The 25688-nt window shown below is 36.2% G+C and overlaps 3 protein-coding genes across 3 annotated transcripts; 2 read left to right on the plus strand and 1 right to left on the minus strand.

The window, feature by feature from the left end:
* The first annotated feature begins 862 nt into the window (after positions 1-862).
* LOC131934907 (uncharacterized) lies at positions 863-7546 on the plus strand. The gene is made up of 8 exons (XM_059291166.1): positions 863-1028; positions 1868-1999; positions 2373-2604; positions 3483-3583; positions 4241-4505; positions 5282-5400; positions 6087-6792; positions 6938-7546. Exons 2-8 carry the CDS (start codon positions 1888-1890, stop codon positions 7167-7169), a joined length of 1767 nt encoding a protein of 588 aa, XP_059147149.1. The 5' UTR covers positions 863-1028; positions 1868-1887; the 3' UTR covers positions 7170-7546.
* Positions 7547-9355: 1809 nt separating this feature from the next.
* LOC131934938 (uncharacterized) lies at positions 9356-11583 on the plus strand. The gene is made up of 4 exons (XM_059291208.1): positions 9356-9483; positions 10128-10215; positions 10734-10878; positions 11279-11583. The coding sequence occupies exons 2-4, from the start codon at positions 10131-10133 to the stop codon at positions 11508-11510; spliced, it is 462 nt and encodes a 153-aa protein (XP_059147191.1). The 5' UTR covers positions 9356-9483; positions 10128-10130; the 3' UTR covers positions 11511-11583.
* Positions 11584-14061: 2478 nt separating this feature from the next.
* Positions 14062-25034, minus strand: LOC131934906 (hydroxyproline dehydrogenase). Its single transcript, XM_059291165.1, has 10 exons — positions 24971-25034; positions 23990-24541; positions 23092-23273; positions 21876-22011; positions 21150-21248; positions 20655-20735; positions 19894-20040; positions 19008-19288; positions 18687-18775; positions 14062-14287 (listed from the first exon to the last, which is right to left on the minus strand). The coding sequence occupies exons 2-10, from the start codon at positions 24410-24412 to the stop codon at positions 14121-14123; spliced, it is 1605 nt and encodes a 534-aa protein (XP_059147148.1). The 5' UTR covers positions 24413-24541; positions 24971-25034; the 3' UTR covers positions 14062-14120.
* Between the last annotated feature and the right edge of the window lie 654 nt (positions 25035-25688).

Here is a 25688-nt window from a genome sequence, read left to right on the forward strand (position 1 = left end):
TCAAATATGAATTATATTACAATCAACACCTTTGTAGGTGTAGCTGTTTGTGTGGGAGGGGGCGGGGAGAACGAGCACTTGTTACAATTTATTTCCCTGTAAAAAGCTAAAATGGGATCTGACTTCTGAAAAGATTATTTGAATCTCATGCCAAGTTTTGTTGGCCTGTGTGAATGCTTAATAAAACATTTCTTTTCAGAAACGTTTAAAAAAAATTAGCGAGAAGCCTATCAATTCCTGGATTAAAAAAAAAAACATTTGATTTCATTTTTATAAAACAAAGATGTTTTCTTTATCATATATTGCCGGGAAATAAGAACTCATTTTCTCTGTATATCATTCTATTTAAATGTACTCGACGGATTTTATTTCTCGTTTCTATCCTCTATAATTGTCTTCGTTCGCCTATCTGAAACTCGATTTATTTTAAGATTAATTATACCATTGAATCAGGGGTACTCAAATAGGATGAATAGCTCATTTTCTCATTGAATGTTTAATCCTCGATATGTTATAGGCCTACTTGGGTTCTGACACTATGACAACTGAAAATCTGACAAAACACACTTTGCAGTACGTCTGCCATTACTGCTAGTTAAAGATAACTCTAATAACATATTAATTTTGCCATGCAGTTTACCCCCCCCCCTCCGGGTGCGGATGTAGCTTGTAGCGATCATATGATTTTGTGTCAGATATATATATATATATATATATATATATATATATATATATATATATATATATATATATATAAAACTTTATTTGCAGTTGATACGAAGAAGATAATAAACATGATATTAAAACAGAAAGTAGATTATCATGGTGTAAACAGGTGGTTTCGGGAATCCCCTCTGCCCATGATGTCACGACTAAAATCAAGCTACGATTCCAATCATTCTGTAAATTTTACTTTCAGTTCCAGTGATATTTACATTCTGTTGCGTTTGAGGTTTTTCCTTAGTAGGTGTTGTGGATTTCACAATCACAAGGACATCGTTGAATACCTGTGGTAGTATTTTTGTTTGGTAAGTTGAGAAGCCTTACTATATATATATATATATATATATATATATATATATATATATATATATATATATATATATATATATATATATATATATATATATATATATATATATATATATATATATATATATATATATATATATATATATATATATATATATATATATATATATATATAAATATATATATATATATATATATATATATATATTTATATATATATATATATATATATATATATACATATACACATACATACACTATGTATATATATACATTCACTATGTATATAGATAGATATATACACTATATATACACATTATATATTCATACTATCTATTTCTATCGCTATCTCTCTCTATATAATCACATTGTTAATATACACACACATGTAAAGACCTATATATATATATATAGGGCCTATATATATATATATATATATATATATATATATATATATACGCCTATATATACACACATTTATGTGTGTATAGGTATATGTAATCATATGTGTCTGTATGAAAATACAGCTTTCATAGAACTAGATTGCTTTAACTTCATTTTTCGTAAAAATGTTTAGGCTTATACACAATTAGGTTTTAAATCCATCTAGGATTATGTCAAAATAAAGCGTGATTACAAAATAATAAATTTTATTCACGATGTGTTTGATATGGGCTATAAATATATTTGTTTTGTTACGGAAAAAAACAACTTTCAAGCCTTTTTGTCAGTATTTGTGAACATTATATATATATATATATATATATATATATATATATATATATATATATATATATATATATATATATTTTTATATATTTATATATATTTCTAGAATAACAAAAGGCCAGGAAAATGTCTACGACAGAAGACAAAATGGATGTAGCAGAGAGTGAAGACAGTGGTGTGGGCACAGGCTCAGATGCAATGAGCACAAGAAGCGCGGCAAGTACCGCTACTCTTGTTTGTAAGTGATAGTTTGAGGGTTAGAAACCTATGATAAAATAAACATTGGCATTACAGCAACGAATATTTTAACCCATTAGCATAATTAAATCTAGGTTATCATGGGTAGTCCGCGAAAAGCCCAACCAGAAATTGTATTGTAATTGAAGTAAAAGCAATGTTCCTTTTCCGAAACTGACGGTCAATTGGGCAAATAAAGTTGAGTTCACCTATTTCCGTTACCTCGGGATATGCAGGGATAGTGTTTAGCACAATGCCCAGCCACCTCTACTTTCCTTAACGAGAGTATTGTACTCATTAAATCTCGGTTAACTGAGGTGAAGTAGTGACTTAAAAATTTAATTGCCTTAGCAGAACGAAATTTTACATTTTAGCCTGCCCTCCCCCTGCTTTTGACGGAGGCGTGGACTATTTCGACTCTGGTCTTCTCAGTCCTACAAGTGTTACGTCATCGACCCAGTGGTCAAACAGTGGACACCAGCATCACGTGACCGGACACATCCCGTCAGGCCACGCCAATGCTGCCCACAGCAATGCAAGTTCTAACCGTGGTTTGGTTATGGATGACCTAGATTCAACTCAGAAAACACAAGAATGGGTTGAAAAGTAAGAAAAGAATAAGACTATATTTTTTGCCACGCATAAAGATTTTAAAATATTTGACAATAATATTAATAGCCAGATCAACAATAACATTTTAAGAAAAAAAAATATCCATTTAAATTAAAATTTAATCTGAAATTGAAACCACATTTCATTTTAGTTTGAATACATTTCTTAATAATAAAAATTTGGCTTTGATTTTAGTTTTACTTCGATCAATGCGTAATTCTAAGAGACTAAATGTATTTCATGTCATATCTATTTTTAAACTTGACCCACGGCCAGAAAAGAAAACACCTTTTCTTAAAGCTTAAAAAGTTCACTTAGTTCTTCACCCCGAATTATTTTATCGATCTCATTGGCAAAGAAAGTTGGAAATATAATATTAAAATGCAAAACTGAAACAGGGGTATGCCTCAATTCAAACTGTTGTATGTAGAGGCAGTGGCGTAGACGACGGCAGGCAGTGGGGTTGAAAAATTACTTCATATCTCTTTCTATATCTATAAGAGATATATAGAGAATCCTTGATAGAACTAGCACCCCATTAAACAGATGAAGTAGAGTTCATCCGCTTGCGTTTCTTGCCCTCGGTATATAAAGGGATGTTGTGGTCAGCACTATGCCCAGCTGCATTTACTTTCCTCAACGTAAGGCAGGTACTTATCAGAGCTGTGTGGACTCATGGATGTCCTGAAGTCATAAATCAGAACCGTGATTCGAACTCGAGACCTTCGGGTTAGCCAAACACTCTATGATGCGACTACGTCGTCCTATTTATGAGAAATATACCAAGTAAATAAATAAAATTATGCGCGTCAATATTAAAAAGATAGATCCTTTATTTACTTATATATTTGGTACTTCTTTTGCTGAACCAGGCATCAGGATGCGAATGTAGAAATGGTGGATGTAAGTAGCGACAGTGGCATCTCAGAAGTTATGAGCGTCGCAAGTATTTCACGCGCATCGTCTCTTCGTGGTAAGTTGTGTTATCAAACTCAATATTAAGTAAAGTACAGTTTCCCTTTCAAACCTGACTGTCTATGGGGCAAGTGAAGTAGAGTTCACTTGTTTCTGTGACCTTGGCATATGAAGAGATAGTGTGGTCAGCACTATGCCAAGCCGCCTTTAAATACCTAACGTGAGTTAGGTACCTATCAGAGTTGGGTGGACTCAGGGACGGTCTACTGACTTGAACCCGGATTCGAACTCGAGACTTACACTCCGTCCCATAAACTCACTATTAGTTATAATTTAAACGAAGTGACTACTCGGAAATAGATATTACGACAGAAAAACTAATTAAATGGTATAGTTTAAAAAAACAACAAATATTTTAAAAAATCTATATAGCAACAAGTTTTTAAATGCAAAGAAAATAAGAAAATAAAACTAATCTGATTTCTTTCATAAAAGCTTATGTCGCTAAAATATGTAAAAGATCTCATGAGCAAGAAGACAAGTAGGCTACATACAAATATTTTCTAGGCTACCAGTTTTTAAAAGCAAATAATTTTAAACTATATACATTTTATCAAACAATAATGAAATTTAAACACAAATGCAACCACTATTTTGTAAAAATCAGCATCGTAGTCAATCACAGTAAAATAGGAAAAGTTTGTCTTAATTTCAGCTTCCCGTCCCCCTGCTGTTGACGGAAACTTGGACACGTTTGACTCCGGTCTTCTCAGTCCTACAAGTGTTACGTCATCGACCAAGTGGTCAAACAGGGGACACCAGCATCACGTGACCGGACACATCCGGTCTGACGACCCCTCCCACCACGGCTACCCCCATGCTGCCCGCAGCATTGCAAGTTCAGACAGCGGCTTTGTGAGTGGCTCTGAGAGACCTGGTACCAAAGTTTCGAATCAAAGACAAATGCCATCGGTTCAAACGTAAATAAAAAATATGATTTTTTTTTAAACAGAAAAATATTTATTAAATGTTAAGACGGCATTTTATGAACAGCTGAGGACGGCATGATTGGGTGGTAGAGCGCTTGCCTGTTAGCCCGATGGCCTCGTGTACGGTTTCGATCCGGACGAGACTGCAGAACTTCTTTGAGTCTACGCAGCAATAATAGGTACCTGAATCAAATTAGAGAATTTAAAGGCGGCTGATAAAAGCGCTGAGCACAACTCATATGCCGAGGTCAAGAAGTATTTCCGTCATTACTTAATCTGCCCTAAATCCTAAGGGTTGGGACCAGAGGCGTAGCGAGGGGGGGGGGGCGTAGGGTACACATGTCCCCGGGCGACGACCCTAGGGGCACCAAAATGGATTGAAAAAAAAATTAAAAGCTCATTTTAGCTGCAGTTTTGTATTATAAATTTAAAAAAATATATGGGGGGTGGGGGTGTCAAATTGAAAGTTTGTCCCCGGGCGCCGGGAAGGGTCGCTACGCCTCTGGTTGGACCACCTCCCACCCCATGAAGAGATGCCTGAAAGAATCTCTGCTGCCTGGGGATTTTAGAAAATTATAAACAACTACTTCCAGAATGAACAATTAAATAACAATGAAATTCTCTAATGTGGTTCTAATTTAACTTACATCTTCCTCAATGTTTACAAACATTCTTCATTTACTGGTAAAATTTAGCTCTTATAGTAAAGGTGTTAGAACTGCGCTTTAACCTTGTATAAAACTTTGGTACTAACTGTGTATACTCAGTCAACAAGCTGTGAATGGGCAAGTCATGAATGGAACTCGCGAGAGCAATGACAACGTAGTATGTACAACTTCGGATGTTATGAGCGCCCAAAAGACTCCAAGCGCCTCGCCATTTGTTGGTATGGTTTTCTGTGAATTTAACTCATATTAATAATTTTAAAATAAAGGCTGAAAAAATTAGTTCTATTTGTATGTTGGTTTAACTGTTATAAAACTAAGAATTTTCAGATTTTGTTTTTACTTTACTTACCCAAAAACGGTACAATGATTTTTTACGAAAATTAGACTAATGTTTATTATTTTAAACGCCGCAGCGACTATTTGGTGCGATCTTCATTGTTTAATATACTGTATAATCATTAAATCGAAACTAAATATTCCGTGAAATCCGACAAAAAAAAAAAAAAAACCCACAAATATTAGCCAAAAAAATAATTTTCTTCGTATATAACTACATGTATAATGTCTTCAGTAAGAGGTAAATACCATCAAAATCACACTTATAAACTTCATTCAGTCATAATCTCGATAAAGTATAACATTAACGCCACCACTGTCCGTAAAATAAAAACCACCGAATAAGCTGAGAAAATTTATAAAAATTGAAGTTAATAAAGTAAAAAACGATAAAGTAATTATAAGAAAACAGATGGTTTTAATGTATTATACACTTCAGTAAAACATTTCTAAAATTTAGAGTTATATTTATGTATTTTATAACAAAAACAAAAAAGCATTTTTTATTTGTTACTTTTTTAGGCCTAAAGAGAAATGTTTCTTTCATTTATTTCTGTCCGAAACACAGATCCAAATCAAAGCCAACCAAGTACAGAACGATTGGTTATCGATATCCCACAAGGTGGACAATCAAGCGAATCAGTGGTTATAGGTAACATTCAGGTTTCTGAAATCAAGAGCACTCAATCTGAAAAAGCACTGTCAAGGCAGTCAAGCGTTTCATCTGTAACTGGAAACAGTCATATATCTGAAATCAAGAGCACCCAATCTGAAAAAGCACCGTCAAGACAATCAAGCGTTTCATCTGTAACTGGAAACAGTCATATATCTGAAATCAAGAGCACCCAATCTGAAAAAGCACCGTCAAGGCAGTCAAGCGTTTCATCTGTAACTGGAAACAGTCATATATCAGAAATCAAGAGCCCTCAATCTGAAAAAGCACCGTCAAGGCAATCAAGCGTTTCATCTGTAACTGGAAACAGTCATATATCAGAAATCAAGAGCACACAATCTGAAAAAGCACCGTCAAGGCAATCAAGCGTTTCATCTGTAACTGGAAACAGTCATTTATCTGAAATCAAGAGCACCCACGCTGAAAAAGCATCGTCAAGGCAATCAAGCGTTTCATCTGTAATTGGAAACAGTCATATATCTGAAATCAAGAGCACTCAAGCACACATAAATACTCTTGTTGACATTAAAGCTTCTACGCCTTCAAGAACAAATAGAACTACACAGCCTGCTCCAAAATTAATAGAAAAAATGGACAGAAAGTAATTTTTTTTTAAATTCAGAGTTAAACATAAGCTTAAATCTTCAGCATTTTAAAAGTGCAAACGAATTTAATTTAATATTTTTATAGTTGTAATAAATTAGTACTTTAAAAAGTTTAATTTTTTTTTCATGAATCCTTTCTAGTTCATTTGAAGTCAAGGTTAAAGATTTGAAGAACCACACTGAGGTTATACATGCCAGACCTGATGAAAAAGTTTCCGAATTTCGGAAAAAAGTATCTACCCTTACAGGTAATAATTCAACGTCCATCACAACACAGTATGGCGCAACCCTTGAAGATAACAAAAGGCTAAGCGACTACAACATCAAGCATTTGGATACTGTCTTAAGTTGTGATCGAATGATCGGTGGCTAATGTCTGCCTCAGCGCATGAAGTTACGAAAATATGTTAGCTCATCATTTATAAAAGTAGATCAGAAGTTTGATTAAATAGTTGAGTTTCAATACATTAAATAAATGAATAGTGTAATGCATACCTACAATTCAACTATCACTTTTTTATGTTTTATTAATAATATTATATTAATAGTTATATAGCTATGTAATAATGTAGTAATAGTAATAATGTTTAGTAATAATTTTCTCTATTTTAAATATTTTTTTAAAGTGTAAACATTACTAGAAGTAGAATTACAAGTTTTATGGACAAAATAAGCAACATGTTTTAGCATTTGTTTATGCTATTTGTTTTTACTTATAACATTATTTTTTTACACATATTTGTAGTGCAGTTATTAAAATTTACTATTATATGTAAAACAATGACGTTTTTTAAAATATATATTTATATAGCTTTTCATAATTGGGTGTTAATTCATTTTCTTCCCGTCAAATATAGTTTGAAAAGGTTGATTGCTATTTCATTCAATGTGTGCTACCGACATACAATGTAGTTTTCTTTCATTCGCTCTTGTACGACCTATAATCAGAATTCATACAGTCTGAACAGATAGAGTTCTTACTTAAATCAGAGGATTATCGATAGTCACTTGGGAATTCTCAGCCTTGGAAATAAAAACTGAATTATTTTTTTTGCAATTTAATTATTCAATGAAAGATAATACACAAAATGTCTTTGTAAAGTAAACACTTTGTTTAACTAGCGTGAAAAATATATATTCTTGCGTTGTCTTTAGAAATAAACGTGTTTTTTTTTTTAAATTTCTCTAACGTAATTGCCGAGTTATAAGTGGGTATTACATTGCATTGCATTGCATCGCATCGCTTCGCATCGTATCGCATCGTATCGTATCGTATCGTATCGTATCGTATCGTATCGTATCGTATCGTATCGTATCGTATCGTATCGTATCGTATCGTATCGTATCGTATCGTATCGACTCGTATCGTATCGTATCGTATCATCGTCTCGTCTCGTCTCGTATCGTATCGTATCGTATTGTGTTGCACATACACGCACACACAAACACACACACACACACACACACACATATATATATATATATATATATATATATATATATATATATATATATATATATATATATATATATATATATATATATATATATATATATATATATATATATATATATATATATATATATATATATATATGGGGTGCTATTTCGATTTTATAAATTTTCCTTTTTTTATATTTTTAAATAGAGATGTGTGTTTGTGTGTGTGTGTGTGGGGGGGGGGGGGGGCATCCGAGCCTTCTACACACAGCAACGCCAGAATTAGAGCAAATTAATATCATCATCACCTCCTTCGTCAATATCCACTTGGACTAAATTCCTGTGCCTAATGATGTATATACATTTAATATAAACTAAACGGAAAAGCAGAGTTTCTCATTTAAATTTGTTTTATTTAATGTTGGTATCATCAACGTCTTACTCTTTTCCCGTTCGTGCCCAAGACACACGGGGCAGATGAAGTAGAGTTCATCTGTTTCAGTGGCCTCTGCATATGAAGGGATAGTGTGGTCAGCACTATGCCCAACCGCCTTTATTTTCCCTGACGTGAGTTAGCTACCCACTCAGGATACTAGAACACGGATTTGAACTCGCATATTTGTATATCCCTATAAAAAGCCACAAGTGTGTTTGGTTAGCTTAGTGTAGACAAAATAACTATAGAAATTGTCAATAAGATATAATTATACACGTGCTTATTTTATTAAAGAAGTGTGTTTGGTTAGCTTAGTGTAGACAAAATAACTATAGAAATTGTCAATAAGATATAATTATACATTTGCTTATTTTATAAAAGAATTTATTAATTTACATTGGTAGTCCGACCCTAACAATAACGGATTTCTTTTCAGTTATAAACACATAATAAACTATTCATCATTTTATTTCACGAATACAGAGCTACGACATCTCATAAAAAGAACCTATCTAGCGCTCTTATGTAATCTACCAAACAAGTTTGGAGCTGACATTGCGGCTTACACCAATAGACAGACGTTTTTAAAAACCACTTTTAATCCTAACCGTTATCTTTCCCTCTATTGTTTACATATCGGAAAAACTGGATGCTTTAAAAAAATGTAGCTCTAGCATTTTCTGTTCGATAAGAATATGGTTTTCCCAAACAACACGTAATAGCTAATTTTATCTAGTCTATATTAACATAAAGCAGCATCAAGATTTCAATCTCATTTTTTCTTAAATCTTGACCATTTCGCGTCAGATAGGTAAGTTTATTTATTATTCCGGCTTAAAATAAATGTGTAGACGTATGTTATTAGTTCACAGTATCGACATGTCTATCTGTGTTCATGAGCTGCCCAATAGATCACTTGTAAAACGTAGATCTGTTTTAGTTGGTTATTTTAGATATTGTGAATGTCTTCAAAATCTTGTCATCGTAAAGATTTTTTATGTTGATGGATGTTAAGTTTAAGATATTTTGTTTTGAAATATTCTATCTCTGAAAAAATTAGTCTTGTGAGATATAATCTTTGAGGAAATTTGTCTTGGGATATTCTATCTTTAACGAATTTTGTCTTGTGATATTCTGTCTTGAGGAATTTTGTCTTGTGATATTCTATCTTAAATTAATTTTGTCTTGTGATATTCTATCTTAAATTAATTTTGTCTTGTGATATTCTATCTTAAATTAATTTTGTCTTGTGATATTCTATCTTAAATTAATTTTGTCTTGTGATATTCTATCTTAAATTAATTTTGTCTTGTGATATTCTACCTTAAATTAATTTTGTCTTGTGATATTCTATCTTAAATTGCCTTTGTACTGTTACCACTATTATAAAAGATCATTTAACTAAGAAAAAAGTGATCTAATTTTAAAATATATTATTGTACTCACTATTTATAGAATATGGATGCTGGAAGTACAGATAGTGGTGTTCAAAACACCGACAGTATGAGCACCAGAGCAGAATCCAGCGTGTCAACTCTTGTAGGTATGTGTGTGAAATCTTCTTCTTGTTTAGCTCTGATTTGTTTTTGAACCTCGCTCAGTCATGAAAATGTGGCGGAGTTTCTTTCAGGTATGTCTCCGGGAAAGGGAGGGGGTGGTGGGCAGCGTCGCCCTGAGCACGTCCACAGTAAACACCCACATCGGACGGAATAGAAAATAAAATCTGTAATTTGAATATAAAATATATACTTCAAACAATGTACGTCCCCCCACCCTCCCAGGAAGCTTCAATTGCCCCCCCCCCCCTCAGCAGAAAATGGTCTGAAAGAATTCTTGGTATTTGGGGTTGGCAAGCTTTAATTTCATAGATTTAAAAAGAATATTTTTTTTATTGCTGGCAACTATATATATATATATATATATATATATATATATATATATATATATATATATATATATATATATATATATATATATATGCTTGGTTAGAATGTTTGTAGTTTCCTCTAAAATTTCTAAAATGAGTGTTTCCTTCAATCGAACCAAATCTAATGTTTTCAGAGCCACGCCCTGGCCAGGGGCGTCCGTCGCTGGACAGTGGTGTCAGATCAGGTCACAGCACTACTCGGGGTCACAGTGCCCTGCCCGGACTTGCGAGCGCTGCTATGGGCGGGGCAGAGAGAACCAAAGAGTGGATCCGAACAAGGTTAGGAAACAACACTTTTTTTTAAAATTCAGTCTGTAAATAATTGTGTTCATTATTTATACTTTGAGCATGTTTTCTGTTTGTTACGACTAAAATGTATCAGAATATTTTATTCATTAAAAAAATCATTGTTAACTGTTTATTTATACTTTGAGCATGTTTTCTGTTTATTACAACTAAAATGTATAAGACTGATATCTCTTCGTGAAGCAAAGTTAGGAGTTATAATGTCTTTCTATCTTAAGTAAAGTTTAAACTGTACATGCCCCCTGTTAAATGAAACTGTAATGTATTAAGCAAAAACGCATTAGGGGATAGTCATTTTACTCTTTAACTAAAATGATTAAATGAAAATCCTATAAAATGCATCACTATAAAGAAATCAATTGTTCATCAACAGCAATTTTGAGGTTCAAGTTCAGGATTTGGAAGGAAATAAGTTTACCGTAGAAACCAATTCAGAAGAAAAAGTAGAAGTATTTCGTAAAAAGGTGGCACAGAGAACGGGTACTGCAGTCAACAACATCACGACGAAAGAAGGGAAAACTCTGGAGAATGGTACCAAGATGGGGTACAACGGAATCAAACGTGGTCAGCTGCTGTATTGCAGTCACCTTAGTGTAGGTGGGTAACATGGACCTCAGTAGGAAGTTACCCACGTGTGAACGATGATGCTTGATTTTATAAATAAAATTTTCCACACCATGTTTTCGTTGATATTTCATTTTATAAATTAAATTTTCAACGCCATGATTTCAATGTTGCTATAAAAAAATATTAACTATTACTTTGTCATCCATTGATCAATTTAAATGAAGATTTAGATAACAATTATTTTATCATAGACTCAAATGAATGAAACACCTGCTTCTTACCTGCGTTATTTGATGCGTGTATATTAAATTTCTTTCAACTTGAGGAAAAACCCATTAAACATGGCCAAAGGTAAAAATTGATGTAACGGGAAAACCCATGAAAAAAACACGTAATGTGAAATGCCATCTTGGGTTATAAAAAAATAAAAAATAGATGGGTCGATGAACAAGAACACATCGCGCGTGTACGCTGACGTCAGCATATATATATATATATATATATATATATATATATATATATATATATATATATATATATATATATATTATATTGTAGACTTGAAAGTCCGTATGTCACAGAGGAAAATACGATTATAAACTATGCCATGATTATAGAGCGGCATTAAATACCCGGGGAATATCGTATACGAGCCAGCCCGCGGCATAACATACGCCGCTATTTAGTTGTTTTATTTTCTACTTTTCAGTAATTCATAATTTGTGAATTCGACATTACCAACGCTGCCACTGAACATATTTCTTTAAAACACTATAAGTAGCTCGTTAAGGACCATAACCCCCCCCCTTCCTTCCCCCTTCTCCCCCCTTACGTTTAAAATCGTTGGCTCTGCTTGTAAACATTTAGAGTGAACACAGCTCACTAAGACCATGTAGGGTGGGGAGGTAGGGAGCGCGTTTACAGCTTGTTTTCTAGCGGCTCCCAGAAGAGAATTATATATATAGATTATGCTACTTAAATTCAGACAGCATGAAGCTTACATTTTAATCTTTCCTTATAGTATAGTCTAATAGTGTAGTAGACAGTCTTCCTTTCAGACTTTTTTTCTCGGGGGGGGGGGGGGGGAGAAGGGAAGGTCCACTTGAGAATAATTTCGGAGCTGGGGACGAACTAAATTTTCCAGGATGGGTGGACGCTGTTAAAAGTATATATTTTCTATAAAAAATATTTTCTATTTCGTTTGGGGGGGGGGGGGGGCTCCCCCGAAGAGATGACTGAACGAAATACTGATAGCTTATTAGTTTAGTCTAATAATATAGTCTAATAGTATAATTTAATGACATGGTCTAATTCGATTGAATTCTTCACACTGTTGGCCCCATTGAGTTCACATTTCCTCAATCTTATCAAGTAATTTTGTAATTTCAGGAGAACAGCATGTAAACTGATTCTGATAATTTGGCCATTTATAAGTCCGGTCGCCTTGTCAACTTTCCCCACCCCCCCACCCACCACTCTTCCTTTGACCAGAGCAGGGTACCCTATACCTAATCCATAATAGGTGCGCGATTCTCTTTCTCGCAGTCACATTGACATGAAAACGAGGTTTAGCTTAAGAGAAAAAAAAAGAAACATAATTTTTGCGCCCGTTATATGTTTCCTGAAACAGATAAAAAAAGTTAAAATTACACAACTGGCAGCAATTAAATGTTGTTATAACGAGAGTTACCGAGAATGTTCTTTTTTTTTCTGAGGATCGCAACGACGCGTGACGGGTACACTAGTGTAGATACTAAAAGACAAATTCCACGCACAACATTCTGTGAAAACCCGCAGCTAAATTTAGCTGGTTAGTGTCTAAAAATAGCTGACACAGCAGTTGATATGGAGCAGCTCTGTGATTGAATGCAATTTTGTGTCGTCACTTTTTATTCAGCAGATAAGACTTAGCAAGCTATGACATGCATAATGGTGAACTCTAAAACTTTGGCCGTCATTTATGCGTGCCGGAGGTTTTGAAGAGTTGAACCTATCCCTGATGACTTCTTGTTGTGTCGGGGGTTAGGGGGTTTGTAGAACTGATTACTGAAATGGGTAAAATTCCCTTTTCGAACCAGAAGGTCCATTGGGCAAGTGAAGCAGAGTTCACCTGTTTTTATGACATCGAATATGAAGAGATAGTGTGGTCAGCTCAATGCCCGAGAGCCTTTACTTTCCCTAACGTGAGTCAGGTACCCATCAGGGCTGGGTGGATTCAGGGACGTACCACTGACTTGAACCCGGATTCGAATTATAAAGATTGTAGGCTTTCTACTGATGTTTCTCAAGAGACACGTAACTCCCGGCTCAGGAGCCGTCCCCATTAGTCAGGCTAACTGGCTTTTAGTGGGAGTTATCTCCCAGAAAATGTTGGGTTGATTCCTATGTGTTGGTCGCTTACTGATGTAACTAAAAACAAGTATGAAACACGAAGAGAATTTTCTGATTGTTTAATTTTATATCACCCTGACACATTATTTTTACAATAAGTCCTTACTTTTTGGACGATTTTTACCTCTCCCCTCCCCCTCGTCACACATCGTTACAAAATTACCGACCCCCCCCCCACCCTACAAGTGTGATGTCATTTATGGACGACCCCCTTTAGTTACCCCCAAATTTGAATCGTTTCCATTGCTGCAATTGATCTAACTAGAGAAAATTCTAGACTTCAGCGTCTTCCCCACCAGTGCCCTCTCCCTCCTGGCATTGGCCAAGATGGCCTTGTTTTCCTGGGCTCGCCTGGCCAGGTACGGCAACGTGTCGGCTATGGAGCCGTAGGGAATGGACTTGAAGATGCGGTACCCGTTGTGTCCTGGAATATACGAGTGGAAAAGTCTTGGAACGTTGTAACACACAATTACATTGTATTTATTTATAATTGAAAACCTGTTATACAACTCTTTTAAATTGGATTAAAAGGACACCTCCCTCCACACGGGACAAAATAGAAAAATATAATTTATAAAGAAAAGATATACTTTAACCCGTATCTGCCTTTCTCTTATGGAAATAGTGAAATGCCCCCCGCCCTCCCTTCTCCCCCGCCCCCATACTATCCCTTCATATGCCGAGGTCACTGAAACAGATTCACTTGTCCCGTGCATCGTCAGGTTCAAAAAGGGAACTTTACATTACCCCTCCCCCCTCGTTGAAAGTTTCAAGTGACCCCCCCCCCCCCCCGAGAAAAATATCTGAAAGAAACACTAAAACGGACGAAGAATGCGAAACAACATGAAGTTGTATGAAACATACACTGAGTCTACACTAATGGCTAATATTTTTTTAAAAAAAGGAGACTGTGGTGATCATAGCTGGTTTGGTTGTTTTTGTTTTTTTTTTGGTTAAAGTTATTTCAATAACAGTTTTTAAGAAGAACAGTGGCGTAGCCAGGAATTGGTCATGGGAGGGGTTCAACATTTTTCCATATATATATATATATATATATATATATATATATATATATATATATATATATATATATATATATATATATATCTATATATATAAAGCAAAGTTGTCGGGTGCCCGATAGGGCACTTCCCAGCGCCGCAGGCGCGTCAAATTTGGCACGATGGTGCCTTGGGGCGATAGAACACGAGGGCCGGTGACGGTTTGGCAAAAAGTCTACGGAGAGGGGGTCAAAACTGACCTCGACTGACCAGCGCCTTATATGGGCTATATTACGAAAAAAAATTTCCTCCGACGACCCCCCTTGATATTTTGTGAGGTGGTAGAAGAACACCTAGGGGTGTCATAAAAAACTCGGCATATCTGGGAAAACTTCGTCAAGCGGTCAAAACTGACCAGTTGTATTTCCCTATATAATCTTTGTATTTTATGGGAAAAACAGAGGGTCATTTCAACGCAGACTTTAGGGTACTTAAGCTCAGTATATCTGGCTAATTTTTTGCATGCTCCTAAGACAATGGCTTGACCTTTAGGGAAAACTGTCGGTTACACTCAAAGCCCTCGACGAGGGCTAAAAAGTGACCGCGAGTGAAATTCTCTTTATATGAGCTCTATTACGAAAAAAAATTTCCTCCGACGACCCCCCTTGATATTTTGTGAGGTGGTAGAAGAACGCCTTGGGTTGTCACAAAAAACTCGGCATATCTGGGAAAACTTCGTAAAGCGGTCAAAACTGACCAGTTGTATTTCCCTATATAATCTTTGTATTTTATGGGAAAAACTGAGGGTCATTTCAACGCAGACTTTAGGGTACTTAAGCTTAGTATATCTGGCTAATTTTTTGCATGCTCCTAGGTCAATGGCTTGGCCTTTAGGGAAAACTGTCGGTTACACTCAAAGCCCTCGACGAGGGCTAAAAAGTGACCGCGAGTGAAATTCTCTTTATATGAGCTCTATTACGAAAAAAAATTTCCTCCTACGACCCCCCTTGATATTTTGTGAGGTGGTAGAAGAACGCCTTGGGTTGTCACAAAAAACTCGGCATATCTGGGAAAACTTCGTAAAGCGGTCAAAACTGACCAGTTGTATTTCCCTATATAATCTTTGTATTTTATGGGAAAAACTGAGGGTCATTTCAACGCAGACTTTAGGGTACTTAAGCTTAGTATATCTGGCTAATTTTTTGCATGCTCCTAGGTCAATGGCTTGGCCTTTAGGGAAAACTGTCGGTTACACTCAAAGCCCTCGACGAGGGCTAAAAAGTGACCGCGAGTGAAATTCTCTTTATATGAGCTCTATTACGAAAAAAATTTTCCTCCGACGACCCCCCTTGATATTTTGTGAGGTGGTAGAAGAACACCTAGGGGTGTCATAAAAAACTCGGCATATCTGGGAAAACTTCGTAAAGCGGTCAAAACTGACCAGTTGTATTTCCCTATATAATCTTTGTATTTTATGGGAAAAACTGAGGGTCATTTCAACGCAGACTTTAGGGTACTTAAGCTCAGTATATCTGGCTAATTTTTTTGCATGCTCATAGGTCAATGGCTTGGCCTTTAGGAAAAACTGTCGGTTACACTCAAAGCCCTCGACGAGGGCTAAAAAGTGACCGCGAGTGAAATTCTCTTTATATGAGCTCTATTACGAAAAAAAATTTCCTCCGACGACCCCCCTTGATATTTTGTGAGGTGGTAGAAGAACACCTAGGGGTGTCACAAAAAACTCGGCATATCTGGGAAAACTTCGTAAAGCGGTCAAAACTGACCAGTTGTATTTCCCTATATAATCTTTGTATTTTATGGGAAAAACAGTGGGTCATTTCAACGCAGACTTTAGGGTACTTAAGCTCAGTATATCTGGCTAATTTTTTGCATGCTCATAGGTCAATGGCTTGACCTTTAGGGAAAACTGTCGGTTACACTCAAAGCCCTCGACGAGGGCTAAAAAGTGACCGCGAGTGAAATTCTCTTTATATGAGCTCTATTACGAAAAAAAATTTCCTCCGACGACCCCCCTTGATATTTTGTGAGGTGGTAGAAGAACACCTAGGGGTGTCACAAAAAACTCGGCATATCTGGGAAAACTTCGTAAAGCGGTCAAAACTGACCAGTTGTATTTCCCTATATAATCTTTGTATTTTATGGGAAAAACAGAGGGTCATTTCAACGCAGACTTTAGGGTACTTAAGCTCAGTATATCTGGCTAATGTTTTGCATGCTCATGGGTCAATGGCTTGACCTTTAGGGAAAACTGTCGGTTACACTCAAAGCCCTCGACGAGGGCTAAAAAGTGACCGCGAGTGAAATTCTCTTTATATGAGCTCTATTACGAAAAAAATTTCCTCCGACGACCCCCCTTGATATTTTGTGAGGTGGTAGAAGAACACCTAGGGGTGTCACAAAAAACTCGGCATATCTGGGAAAACTTCGTAAAGCGGTCAAAACTGACCAGTTGTATTTCCCTATATAATCTTTGTATTTTATGGGAAAAACAGAGGGTCATTTCAACGCAGACTTTAGGGTACTTAAGCTCAGTATATCTGGCTAATTTTTTGCATGCTCCTAGGTCAATGGCTTGGCCTTTAGGGAAAACTGTCGGTTACACTCAAAGCCCTCGACGAGGGCTAAAAAGTGACCGCGAGTGAAATTCTCTTTATATGAGCTCTATTACGAAAAAAAATTTCCTCCGACGACCCCCCTTGATATTTTGTGAGGTGGTAGAAGAACACCTAGGGGTGTCACAAAAAACTCGGCATATCTGGGAAAACTTCGTAAAGCGGTCAAAACTGACCAGTTGTATTTCCCTATATAATCTTTGTATTTTATGGGGAAAACAGGGAATTTTCAACACAATTTTTAGGTTACTTAACCTCTGTACATCATGCTCATGTTTTGCATACACTTCTATAGATGACTAGGCCCTATGGAAAAACTGTTGGTCAGACTCAAAGCCCTCGACCAGTGCTAAAAGATGACCGCGAGTGAAATTCTCCTTATATGAGATGTATATAAATAAATTGACGAACGATCCCCTTAATATTATTTGAGGTCGTAAACCGACCCTGGAGGATAACAAAAAACTTTATTTCCGTCGGAAAAAAGCCATTGTAGTCGTTAAATATGTTCATTTATCGTATTTTCTTATATAAGAATAGCAACTGTTGGTTTAAAAAAAGAAAACAAAGACATACGTCATTCGGTCTATTTTCAAGGGAGGTAACCTATTTAAATAATTATTTTTCAAATAATTGTATACTATTTTAAAGAGAAACAGAAAATGACAAAGTATAGCATTTGCTTTAGTAAAAAATTAAGTTACCAATTAAGCTACGTATCATAATTAAATTTAAAAAATAATTTTAAAAGTCAATGTAATAGAAATTTTTGAATATACTGTTCATGGAACCTCTGTAGTTCTATTTCCATTTTAGTCAGAAATTGCGTACTTTCAAATAATTTCTTCCACAAAGGATGATAAGCAACAATCAACAACATCTTCTCTAAAATTAGCATTACTGTTTAAATTTAAGCACTCCATACCTCATCCATCACTAAATAATTAGTATTCAAATTATCAACAAATGCTTTTGAAAACCTAAGCGAAGCTAGGCAGTATGCCTAGTATATATATATATATATATATATATATATATATATATATATATATATATATATATATATATATATATATATATATATATATATATATATATATATGGGTCCATGGGAGGGGTCAAACCCCCACCCCCCCACCCCCACCCCCTTGCCTACGCCATTGAAGAAAAAAGTAATCGATAAACGTACCAAGCGTGTAAGACACGTGATCTGCCATGCCATACAGCTGCCCAAACAACACGGAGACGCCATCTTTGGGAATCTGGAGCTCCTCCATCCTTTCACAAATAAACAAAACAAAGACATTGACAACCATCGTGATGCCAGATCCAAATCAGTTGCATAAATGTTTTGTTTGCTTCAGTTGTTTGTCGCATAAAGAGAAATATGAAGCATATGTCTGTTATTTTTTTTTTTAAATACCTAAAACAAATTTATCGATTTTAGAAAACTGCATCGCCTTGAAACTATTTTGTTAATTTAAAACTAAAGAAAACTTGAAGGCGTTACCTTTGCAAGGCGTACCTAACTGTGTCTTCATTATGGGAGGCAATAATAAACCTGCACGAGAGTTGCGGTCCCTGAAGAACTCTCTTGAAAAGAAGATCAAGACATCTGTGATAACTGTTGGTCGTTTGCTCAAACGACTCATTCACTGGGTCTTCATACCTGTATGTTCGCGCGAGTTGTCTTTCCTTTACCATGTAAGCTCCCCTGACTAATTTTAAACCGAAGCAGAAACCGTTTTCTTTCGCATAGCTGATGTCATTTTCCAAGATGGCTGGTGTTGCCTGGATTACAAATAAGGATTTTTAAATGGGCTTAATTAAGCGTTGCAAACTTCATTAAAGATACGCCTGGTAGGCGAAGAAGACCAGTGTTTCATTCAGACTTTTTTCTTGGGGGGGGGGGGGGCACTTGATATTTGGGGGGAGGGGGAGGAGGGCGGACTCAATTTTCCGGGGGGGGGGGGGGACGGGGACGACGGACACTGGTAAAAGTATATATTTTCTAAATAAATTCCATTTCGTTTGGGGGAGGGGGGGGGGGGGGGGCGGTAGACTTTCTTCGGGGGGGGGGGGGGGGGGGAGATGCCTGGAAGAAACTCTGTAGAACACTGCTCCTTCTCTTTAAGCTTTCAGGTAAGATAAGCGTAGACGCAATCTTCTCCTTTATATATAAATATATATAAATATAAATAAATATATAAATATAAATAAATAAACATATATATATAGGCCTATATATATATATATATATATATATATATATATATATATATATATATATATATATATATATATATATATATATATATATATATATATATATATATATATATATATATATATATCATCGTGGACATCGCTAGAGATATAATTGTTCCAAAATTTACCTTAAGGTAAGCCTGGTAGGTGTAAAAGACTTTGGCCCTCTCTGTGTTACAATATTTCATCATGGACAGGGCTAATACCCTGAGGGCGGGGTTCAGGTAGGTGTACTCAGCATCAATCAAACCCACAACATCGTGGGGTTTCATCGCCTATAGGGGTTAAACAACACTACTGGTAAAATCTATCAGGACCGTACACTCCGTATTCAATCAAGTCTATAACATAATGGTGTTTAATTGTCTACATTTAAAGAACAATAGTACTTTCAATAGCAACAGGGTCATACAATTCGTATTCAATTAAGTCTACAATAGCGTTTGGACTTATTGCCTACTACGCGGATAGAACGAGACTACTTGTAAAATATCCAATCGTGGAAATACAGTCTGTATCGATAATTTAGTCTGACACTATCGATATAGGAGTTAAGGAAAGAATTAAGGATAGGATCATATTTTTAAAATTTCTAACAAGGTAGTCTGTATGATATCGAGAATTCTTTCGTATCGTTTATGGCACGGCATGGTTTGACGGTAGCTGGAAACTCTTGAGTTCGAATCCTAGTTAGAGTCCGTTGGGCTTCTTTGAGTCCTCACAGCTCTAATAAGTACCCAACTCACGTTGTGTTAAGTGAAGGCGATTCAGAGTTATCTTTCTATGAATGAAGTTGCTTCGTACCCTAGCCAAAATATCCGTGCACCTTTAATCCAAGGCAAAAAAAAAAAAATTTTAAACAACTTTAACGATTCCCTCCTATCATTACCTCACAAATGGCTCCCAATCGTCTCAAACCTCTCGCCAACTGCTCCGACTTTTCATCCGGGAACTCCGACCACACAGGCAGCTGCATTACACAAAAAAATTAATGTCCTTGTTACATCAAGCACACAGTGAGCCAAAGTATTAAAACATAGCTGACAAAGTTCCTTTCAGGTATGACTTCCGCATGGAGGGGGGGGGGGGGAAGAGAAGGTAAAGGGGGGGCATTTCCCTCTAGAGCATGTTTACCCCCCCCCCCCCCCCCCCCCCACCACCACCCCATTTAAAATGAACGCCACGCCAACTCCTAAAGTTTTGTGCCCCCCTTCTTGGAGAAAAATATCCGAAAGAAACCCTGATAGCTAGGCTACTGAGCAACTTACAGATTTTTAAAAATATTTTATTGAAGATAGTTTTTTTCTTTCAATTTCTATACATAAATATTCAAATTAACGACAGTAACGTTGATTGGTTGAACTTTGAAAAAGTGCAAACCAACTTTAGAGAAGGCGATATTTTTTCCCTTCATTCCTTCAACCAAAGCGTTCAACACTTCTGTATTGGGTGATGTCCCTGTACAGCATTTAGACATCGCTTTCTGTGGAGATTAAAAACAACATGCTAAATGTTAGATTGTAAACTTTGTACTGTACTCCCACCCTCACGTACTAGTCCATACCATACACAACCCTCTCCCCAGCATAAAAATCTTGTCATTCCCCTCATTCGCTGTCAATTCACTTGTCTTTCATTTGACAACTATTTTCAGTAAAATGTACAGGTTAAATATGCAATAACTATATCAACACTTAACCACTACTACTAACCATGAAAACAATAACCACTGCTATAATCTTATCAGCAATAACCACTACATTGATAACACTATTAACATCAATCTCTACAGTAATAGCCATATCAGCAATAACCACTACATTGATAACACTATTAACATCAATCTCTACAGTAATAGCCATATCAGCAATAACCACTACATTGATAACACTATTAACATCAATCTCTACAGTAATAGCCATATCAGCAATAACCACTGCAATAACCAATTCAAATCACTATAATAACCAAATTTACATTGACCACTACAATCAAAACTATGTCAACAATGACCAGTCATATCTTCTATAAATACATGATAATCCCCCACAATGCTCCAACACCAGCCAAGCTTTTTTAAAAAAAAAAAAATCGATTGACCATCACTGACCAGCAAATCCCCGGGCATAAGGGCACTGAACCTGTACTGGAACATGGGCACCGCGTCATTCAAGGTCAAGGCCAGGCTCAGACTGCTTAAAACTTTTTTCAGACTTGTGTCGAAAAATTCCTCCGGGACTGGTGGGCTGGGTTTGAATAATGTAAGAAAAACTGTTAGCGTAAGATTGGGGGCAAGAAAAAATGTTTGCGACAAATTCAGATTGGGCAAGAATAGTGCAAGGAAAAAAAAATGTTAGAGACGCATTTAAAAAAAAATTACACGCATCCACATTGGTCATATTCTACACACTGACCACCTACACACCTGGGTGTCACACACTACACACTGACCACCTACCCACCTGGGCCACACACTTCACGCTGACCACTACTGACCACCTACCCACCTGGGCCACACACTTCACGCTGACCACTACTGACCACCTACCCACATGTGTCGCACATTACATACTGACCACTACTGACCACCTATTCACATGTGTCGTACATTACACACTGGCCACTACTGACCACCTACCCACATGTGTCACACACTACACACTGACCACCTACCCACATGTGTCACACACTACACACTGACCACCTACCCACATGTGTCGCACATTACACACTGACCACTACTGACCACCTATTCACATGTGTCGTACATTACACACTGGCCACTACTGACCACCTACCCACATGTGTCACACACTACACACTGACCACCTACCCACATGTGTCACACACTACACACTGACCACTACTGACCACATAACCACATGTGTCGCACACTACACACTGACCACCTACCCACATGTGTCGCACACTACACACTGACCACCTACCCACATGCGTCACACACTACACACTGACCACTACTGACCACCTACCCACATGTGTCGCACATTACATACTGACCACTGCGGACCACCTACATACTTGGATCACACACTACAGACTTAGCACTACTGACCATCAACCTCACTTGGTCAAACATTACATTATACACTGACCACTACTGAATACTGGAGACCACCTATCCAGTTGGATCACACACTACACACTGACCACTACTGACCACAACTGACCAGTACTGAATACTGCTTACCACCTACCCAGATGGATCACACGCAACACACTACTGACCACAACTGACCACTACTGACCACAACTGACCACTGCTGACCATAACTGACCACACTTGACCTTAACTGACCACCTACCCATCTGGATCACATTCTATCGGTATACACAGCATCGGTCCAACTCCGACCTGACGTAGTTTGATGATGACGTCAATCAGCTCTTTCTCCGACCTCCCTGCCACAAACTGGGAGTACACTGTTCTCTCAATGAGGAAATCAGAGAATCTCCTCCCCAGGATTCGGTAGCTCATATCCATCAGCTGGTTAGAGTAATATATATATATATATATATATATATATATATATATATATATATATATATATATATATATATATATATATATATATATATATATATATATATATATATATATATATATATATAACAAATTTGGAATTCTTTATAAACTGGTCTGCAACAAATATAACTATTAATTATTAATTAATTATGTAAACTTTATTTTTAAAAACAATTGTTACCAGTTCTATTTTTTTTAACAAAAAAAGTTATGGGTATATATTTAAGCAAAAAATACTTTTAAAATGGAGTCAGGTACTCATCAAAGCTGGGTGGACTCAAGGATTCTCCACTGACAAGAGCCCGGATTCAAACTCCAGACTTAGCAGCCTAGCGCTCTACCGATAGGCCACGCCGTCCTACGGAAGTTGATTTACATTGGACTACGCATGGAAGATTAAATTTCGTTTGGCCTACTCCTTAAAATGCCGAATGTTATTTGGATTGGATTTTTTAAACCAATTAAACAGATATAACAATTAATTTTTAATTGATTATGATAATTCTTCACTCTTTTCTTTAAGTAATAGAAGTGTATTCAATTTTTTTTTCAGTAAAATACCGATTCTTGTTTGGTCTACTCAATAAAATGCCGAATGTTGTTTGGTCTACTTATTAAAATGCCGAATCTTGTTTGGTCTACTTATTAAAATACCGAATCCCGTTTGGTCTACTCACGCGGACAGCATTGTCGGTGAAGAAGGAAAACTTGCACAGGAAGAACACACTGAGCGTGCGCAGAAGTTCCCAAGTTGACTTGGTGCCGTAGGCGATCCGGTAGTCCCCGAACAGATCCTCTTCGCCGTGAACCAGCTCACTGCTCTTTGCCGGAATGCCGTGAATTAACCGGATCTTCTGAACATATTGTTGATTGGATGGTATTTTAATCACTGAGCTCCTGTTCTGATTTTTGTTTTGTTGTGAGCTTAGTAGAAAGGGGCGACTACTGGGTTTTGTGAAGTAATGTGACGACGGTAGGGCCAATGTAATGTACGACCTGGGCTGTCCGGGCCTCGGCCATGTTATAACTGACCCCATGATACCCGAACATTCACTGGATGAACTGAGTTTTAATGAGTTTACAAACACGATTCTTTTCATTGTGCTAGTTACGTATTCACAAATCCAACAATTCTGACACTTATAGTTTATAGTTGTTTTTTTTTCCAATACGATTAGGAATAATACGTTCAGTCAGCAAAATATTGCTATTGTTTATAATTCTTGGACCTTCGATCACAAATAATTATGAGAAAAATCGAGTAACGTTGTGGTACAGGAAGTACATTTACTATAACGTTATTGATATCTTAAATTAACAAGTAATAAATTAGTAATTATACGTTAAGTCTACATCACTGTTAACAAAATATTTACATTGCTTATAAGCACAAAAACAAAAAAAAAAAAAAAAAAACCCACAAATTTATCGGTATAAAAAGCATTTTAAAATAACTGTTACAGCTTTTTCTATCACCTAGTAAGAAAGTTATTTTGCCTCTCTCTCAACAAGGATAAAACTTAAAAAAAAAATAATCTGGATTTTAAACTATTATATTGTCTCTAAAATTGCCTATTTGAATTGTTAAAACATGATCACGTATTCAATAACATTTAGAATTTAAAACAAAATAGAAAAAAAACCCACTGTATATTTACTAATTAGATTAAAATTCGAGATTTACAATAATTATAAACTCCTAATTAAAACCACACCACAAGAAATTCAGCACTTAGTGTTGTTGTACTTAACTAATATAGGTCAGAATGTTGAAGCATAACACGTGACCGTATCATAGAGTCAGTTGTCAGGGGCAACGATCCGTTAATTAAGTTGACAGGGGCAGCAATCCACTTATCAAGGGACAACAACCCATCAACTAGATTGTCAAGGACAACAATTCTTAAATTCACTTAGCACGGGGCAACAACCCATCAATTACGTTTTCAGGGGCAACAATTCTTTAATTCTGTTTTGTTCTGTGTCTGGATATCTTGTTTTGTGACCATTAGTTTGAATATCACAAGGTCACATACACACACATGTAACTACACACATTTTGATTTAGAATTTTTCACCTTAAAGTATTTTTAACCATTTCACCATAGAAGTGTTTTAGCCTCTTCGCCTTAAAGTTGTTTTATCCTCTTCACTTTAAAGGTGTTTTATCCTCTTCACTTTAAAGGTGTTTTATCCTCTTCACTTTAAAGGTGTTTTATCCTCTTCACTTTAATAGTGTTTTATCGTCGTCACTTTAAAGGGGTTTTATCCAAACCAAAATGGGAAGCAGGTCTAGTGACAGGTGGGAAATGTAGACACACCAGAGGCGTAGCGACCCTTCCCGGCGCCCGGGGACAAACTTTTCGATTTACACCT

This window comes from Physella acuta, unplaced genomic scaffold (assembly GCF_028476545.2).
Source record: "Physella acuta isolate Inbredline_101_S28 unplaced genomic scaffold, ASM2847654v3 ptg000123l, whole genome shotgun sequence".
NCBI classification, from domain to species: domain Eukaryota; kingdom Metazoa; phylum Mollusca; class Gastropoda; family Physidae; genus Physella; species Physella acuta.